At 42.0% G+C, this 6,402-nt stretch overlaps 2 protein-coding genes across 2 annotated transcripts in view; both read right to left on the reverse strand.

Annotated features, from left to right (window-relative positions):
• LOC107690867 (nebulette-like) overlaps positions 1-3,342 on the reverse strand; it is a 5,114-nt gene extending 1,772 nt beyond the window's left edge. Inside the window, exons 1-3 of the mRNA XM_016489285.1 lie at positions 3,107-3,342; positions 1,967-2,272; positions 1,716-1,789 (exon numbers count right to left, since the gene is read on the reverse strand). Of these exons, the coding sequence (XP_016344771.1) occupies positions 1,716-1,789; positions 1,967-2,272; positions 3,107-3,209 (483 nt within the window). The 5' untranslated portion in view covers positions 3,210-3,342. The remainder of the gene's footprint in view (positions 1-1,715; positions 1,790-1,966; positions 2,273-3,106) is intronic.
• A 2-nt stretch (positions 3,343-3,344) lies between these two features.
• LOC107690865 (nebulette-like) overlaps positions 3,345-6,402 on the reverse strand; it is a 22,703-nt gene continuing 19,645 nt past the window's right edge. Inside the window, exons 16-22 of the mRNA XM_016489284.1 lie at positions 6,126-6,236; positions 5,941-6,045; positions 5,729-5,833; positions 5,519-5,623; positions 4,682-4,774; positions 4,508-4,597; positions 3,345-3,673 (exon numbers count right to left, since the gene is read on the reverse strand). Of these exons, the coding sequence (XP_016344770.1) occupies positions 3,524-3,673; positions 4,508-4,597; positions 4,682-4,774; positions 5,519-5,623; positions 5,729-5,833; positions 5,941-6,045; positions 6,126-6,236 (759 nt within the window). The 3' untranslated portion in view covers positions 3,345-3,523. The remainder of the gene's footprint in view (positions 3,674-4,507; positions 4,598-4,681; positions 4,775-5,518; positions 5,624-5,728; positions 5,834-5,940; positions 6,046-6,125; positions 6,237-6,402) is intronic.

A 6,402-nucleotide genomic window follows, 5' to 3' on the forward strand; every position in this document is an offset into this window, starting at 1 on the left:
TGAGAGAAATCAGAAGATGTTACTGTAGTTCTAAAATAAATATGAATATGCATTAATTCATCTCACTCAAAAAAAATAAAAACACAGATTCAGTATTCCTCAAAATGAATAAAAATAATGCAACTCAGAATATGACGCAAACCTGCAATAATTAAATGTTAAACACAAATATCCTTTATGTATTTAATCCCATTCTATTAGCTTCTGACCTTCGATGATCCAGTTCAACCGTACTAATAAGCACAAATTACTCTATGAATGAATGAATTAATTGTTGAAATGTCTTCTTCTGCGTTCTACTGTACAGACGTACATTTACTTTCCCTTCAGCCTGAGGCTTATTCATTTCACTTCTGGTGTGAAAACGCTTTTATATTTGCCAAAAATTGAACTTTTTTATTTTAAAAACAAACAAGCAAGCCCTGTCCAGATTTAAAAAGTAACGCAAAAGTAACGTAACGCATTACTTTCCATAAAAAGTAACGAATTACCATAATTAGTTACTTTTTTTATGGAGTAACGCAACATTGTAACACGTTACTTTTAAAAGTAACTTTCCCCAACACTGTTAATAACTCCGCTTCACGTCGTGCGTAACAACACCCCCTAGCTGTTATAAATTCACTGTAAACCACAGCTTCACGGGGGGTTATTGCTTTAGTTAGTGACGTAATCCATTACATTACACATTTTAATCAGACTACTTTTAGATTACTTTTGACCCAACTCATTTATCATATTGATTTAAATCGGATAATCCCGCACCATACTGATATAAAAATGCAAAGAAAAAGAAAATATATTAGATTTCTTGTTATTGATATAATGAAGTGCACTAAACAGTAGGCTACATTATGTCAAGGTTTCCCAAACTGGGGTTCGTGAACTGCAGGGGGTTCACGAGTTTAATGAAAAACTAATAATTAAAAATGTAAAATAAATAATTTTAAAATAACAATCAAAATAAAACACTTACTAAAAAAAATGTAATAATTTGTTTACCTGCATGTCATCTGACCATTAACAACATCAGAGAACCGTGAACATGCAAATGTGTTACTGAATAATTAACTTATTACCTTAAAATCTCAATTCAAGTAAATATATTTGGTTAAAGAGATTCGGCCAAAAATTTTTTGGGAATGCCTGCATTGCATGTAAATAACAAATAATGTGAATGAGCATTTTAATGTGTTTGATCGAAAAAAGCCTTCAAAAGACACAGTAATACATGGTTAAATAACCTACTGAGTGATAATTCAAATAAACATGAATGTATTCATCATTACAGAAACACTGAGAAAACATTTCTTAAAATTGAAAAATGATTTCTGTAAATGCTGTGTGGTCAGATGACTGTATCGACTGATCTCTGTGTGAAACTGAAGACTTTCTGAGTGTATATAAGCGGTAGGATATTTTAGAAAGGAACATTTAAAAGATGAAAAAGAGGAATTAGGGAGAATCAATAAATGATGCATGATATAATGCTATTGTGTGAATAATATGTAATCAATATAAAAGTAACTGTAGTCGGATTACGAGTATTTTAAAATGTAATTTAATCGAATTACAAGTGCTTACTTTTAAGAATCTGATTACGTAAACCAGATCACATGTCATCAGTTACTACCAGCTCTGTTTGGCACTTCACTCGTGTTTATACAGCTTATATATAGTTATAGTTATAAAGTTGAGGCTTGTTTCTCTCTCACCATGGAGTGTGGAGGAGACTGAACGCTGTGTCCGTAACCCTGCTGAGGATGATGGGAGTGATGCTGGAACACACCTGTGATGAACAACACAAACACAGAGTCAAACACTGCAGACTTCACCTGCTTCATCACACCTGCGGACGGAAACCCTGATCATCGTTAGTGAGAGTGAAGGAGTGAATCTGATCGCTGAAGTCGGAGTCACACACACACGCGTGTGTTATTTCAGCGGCATGCGTCCGTGATCTTGCCTGAAGTGGATCGGTCCTGCAGTGCAGAAGCGCTGCTGCAGACAGACACGCTGCGATCGGCCCAGAGCTCTGAGCCCGGAGAACTGCACACCGACTGCTGGGGGCCACGCTCTAACACACACACACACACACACACACACACACACACACGCGTTACACACACACAGATACCCCGCGGCTGATGGTCAGTGTACAGTCGTGTGTCTGCGGTACCCATCATCCTGCGCAGGCTTTTAGACTGAATATTGTCCTCCACTGGATCAAAGTCAAAGATGGATCCCGGATCAGTCCTCCAGACCTTCAGCTCTTCAGCACAACACACAGGTCAAAGGTCAAGGTGATTTGATCAATCAGCAGCTTCAGGATTATATGTGTCATGTGCACTAGTGTTTAACACTTTTATTCATCAAGGACGCATTCAATTGATCAAAAGTGACAGTAAAGACATTTATAATGTTACAAAAGATTTCTATTTCAAATAAATGCTGTTCTTTTGAACTTTCTGTTCATCTGTGAATCCTGAAAAATAAAATGCATCACAGTTTCCACAAAAATATTCTGTTTTCAACATTGATAATAATCAGAAATGTTTCTTGAGCAGCAAATCAGCATATTAGAATGATTTCTGAAGATCATGTGACACTGAAGACTGGAGTAATGATGCTGAAAATACAGCTGCGCATCACAGAAATACATTACAGTTTAACAGATATTCACACAGAAAACAGCTGTTTGAAATCGGAATAATATTTCACAATTTTACTGTATTTTTTATCAAATAAATGCAGGCTTGGTGAGCAGTGTTTCTTTCAAAAACACTGCAAAATCTTACCAAACCCAAACCTCTGACTGATAAGCGTATGAAACTGTCACAACAACCAATGAAGAGCAAAACCTCAGCTACAAAACATGTTCAGAGATGAAAACTGATCAAATGACGATTATTTACATGACACAACCTTCACGTCAACCTGCAACAACCAATGCATTCAACAAATCGTAACTGATAATGAAATGTGTCTGTGAATGGAGAAGCACCACCACGATGAACATCAAACATTCTTCTGCTGCACACAATGTCTAAAACTAAACATGAGTATCAACATTAAAAATAAACATGAGTATTTGTGATGGACTGACCAGCGGCTCCTGCTGATCTGCGGTCCATCTCAACCACCTGCGGCTGGACGCCATGGTAACTGTCGCCAGCGCCCATCAGATGGTCTCCATGGAGACGTGCCATGTGCTGCTCATCGAGGGTGTGTGTGGCACCTCGACCCCGCGAGCGCTCGAACTCCTCGTGATACTTCGCCTGAGAGAGCGAGAGAGAGAACGTCACACACACACACACACACACACACACACACACACACACACACACACACACAACAACACACACTCATGCAAACACACACACACACACACAACAACACACACACTCATGCAAACACACTGCAGGTGTGTGTTACGGTGCGGTTTGGTCTCTGATGAACTCATGAGTCTTTTCTAGCACACGCGTGTTATCGTTCGTCACCCGTGTGGCGTGTCAGTCACGTGTTAATGCTGTGATGTCACACGCAGGCATTGCCACAGTCCTGCTACCATGGAAACAGTATCCTGAGATTTCCGCACACGCCTCATTTCAGGCGTATCCAACTCTGAGCAGGAGCGACCTTTGACCTCCTGCAAACTGCGCTGGTACTGCACCTGAAACACACACACACACGCTTTTTTTAAAAGTGACGTATCATGAAAATCTGACTTTTCCAGGTTTTAAGTGCTATAATCAGGTCTCCGGTGCATCTACCAACCAAGGAAACGTGAAAAAGATTAACCCAGTAACTTTGTTTTGGGAAGCCTTTTTCTGCAAGCGTCTGAGAAAACCAGCGCGTCTGATTTCGCTCTCTTGGTGACGTGGCAAAGGGATCTCATTATAATATTACCGCCTCTTAATCTGTAAGTTTCCACCCACGGCGCCGTCATTTTGATTTCGCAAGCGACAGCGGTGTAGCAGCTCTAATGCCATGGAGAAAGTTTGAGCGAAGCATGCTAACTGTTCTGTGTTTGGCTGCACAGACGAGCACAGAACACTGTTTAGAGTCCCAGCCTCAGAGACAACAGAGCAGTGCATTTACTGATTTATGTACTGTATATTGCTGCTGCCACACAGATCTAAAATAAACATGAGAGTGAGTGTGTGTGTGTGTGTGAGTGTTTGTGAGTGTGTGTAAGTGTGTGTGTGTGTTTGTGAGTGTTTGTGAGTGTGTGTGTGTGTTTGTGAGTGAGTGTGTGTGAGTGTTTGTGAGTGTGTGTGTGTGTGAGTGTTTGTGAGTGAGTGTGTGTGTGTGTGTGTGTGTGTGTGTGAGTGTTTGTGAGTGTGTGTGTGTGAGTGTGTGTGTGTGTGAGTGTGAGTGTGTGTGTGTGTGTGTGTGTGTGTGTGTGTGAGTGTTTGTGAGTGTGTGTGTGTAAGTGTGTGTGTGTGTGTGTGTGAGAGTGTTTGTGAGTGAGTGTGTGTGTGTGTGTGTGTGTGTGTGTTCATGCCGTGCTGATGTTCTGCTGGTTCTGTTTGACCCGCTCCAGCTCTGGTGTCACTCCCACACTGACCGGATCAACCGCTTTCTTATATTTGGCCTGCAGGAGGAGGAGGATGATGATGATGAAGATGTGAATCAGACTCAGATGACTGACAGGTGTCAATCACACAGACAGACTCACGTCGCTGATGTTGCGCTGGTTCCTGCGCACGCGCTCCATCTCAGGAGTGTCAGTCACGGCTGTTCCGGATCCGACAGACTCCCTGTACTGAACCTGCGGAAGATCACGCACACCAGCTCACGCGTGTGCGTGTTTCCAGTCAAAATACCTAAACATCCCAAAATATGCTGCCATTTTTTGGACAAAACAGCATACATTTGGTTTGTTTAAAACAATGAAAACATTTTCCCAATGAGAATGAATGAGAATAATTCTCCTCTAAAAAGTATCTGATACAATTTGGGCAAATGTACTTTGCTTTATGGATTTTTGGATACTTTTATTCTAAAACAAGACATGGAATGATTTTAGCAGTGTGATGTGACGGCAGTACAGATCTCTGAATGTCCTGTGTATTATAGGCAACTGTTAACATCACACTGATGGGAATATGCATATGCAAATGATATGTAGATGAGGTCATAGTAATTTGAGGTGTTATAAGCTCCATGTATGGTTATACTCGGGAGGAGACAGATGCACACATTATCCACCTTAACTGTAAATGTAATGTGTCTGGCTTCCGGTGTCATTCGCTTCCAACCATTGTTACACACAGTATTGCAAACTGGTGTGTCTTACCACATTATTTGTGGTATTTTGTGGTAATGTATTATCTTAATTATGAACACACTGGTTTGTAGTGTTATCAGTTTACTGCACTTTGTTATTCTTCTCGTTATTTCCCTGCAGCAGCTAATGAACCGGAAGTCTCGCACATTCACAGAAAACAGCTTACTTCTGCGTTGAAAAATAAGGTGGATACATGAGATCAAACTCACACCGCATGTTACTCACGTCACTGACGTTCTTGGTGTTTTCTCGAGCCAGATTGATCTCTGGAGTGTCAGTGATCGCTGACCTCAGACCCTTCATCAGCCGCGAGTCCCACGTGTAGAAGAGCTGCACACACACACACACACACACACACACACACACACACACGTGTCCAGTACACGGTCATGTGATGAACAGCATGATCAGTGTGTGTGTGTGTGTGTGTCTCACTGCGCTGATGTTGCGCTGGTTGTTCTTCACTCTCTGGATCTCTGGTGTGTCTGAAGCAGCAGAACACGAGCTCTTCAGACGCTCCATGTCACCGCGGTACTTCTTCTGCACACACACACACACACACACACACACACACACACACGTGAACACCAGCTCTAGTCCTCTAACAGGTACTGCGGACAGACGGACAGGTGTGTGTGTCATGTGACCTGACTGTAGACGTCTCTCAGGTAAGCGGCGTGCAGCAGCGCAGGTGTGTCTGTCACTGTACCGTATGATGATTCTCTGTGCTGAGACGCCTGTCTGTACGACACCTGAAACACACACACACACGGTCAGTCCATGTGTCTTTTATCACGTGAGTGTGTGTGTGTGTGTTTGATCCGTCACTCACATTGCTGCTGATCTCAGACGCTTTCTTCGCTCTCTGGATGTCCAGACTGTCTGCTGTGACGTCCGTTCCCTTCCCTCTGATCTCACGCTCCAGATCCTTACGATACTCCTTCTGCAGGAGCAGAAACACGCCACGATGAAGGTCAAGCGTGTGTGTGTGTGTGTGTGAGTGAGAGTGTGTGTTTGTGTGTGTGTGTGTGTTTGTGTGTGAGAGAGAGAGTATGGGTGTGTGTGTGTGTGTGTGTGAGAGTGTGTGTGTGTGAGAGAGTGTGTGTGTG

The sequence above is a fragment of the Sinocyclocheilus anshuiensis genome, unplaced genomic scaffold (genome assembly GCF_001515605.1).
Source record: "Sinocyclocheilus anshuiensis isolate Anshui unplaced genomic scaffold, SAMN03320099.WGS_v1.1 scaffold2375, whole genome shotgun sequence".
Lineage (NCBI taxonomy): Eukaryota > Metazoa > Chordata > Actinopteri > Cypriniformes > Cyprinidae > Sinocyclocheilus > Sinocyclocheilus anshuiensis.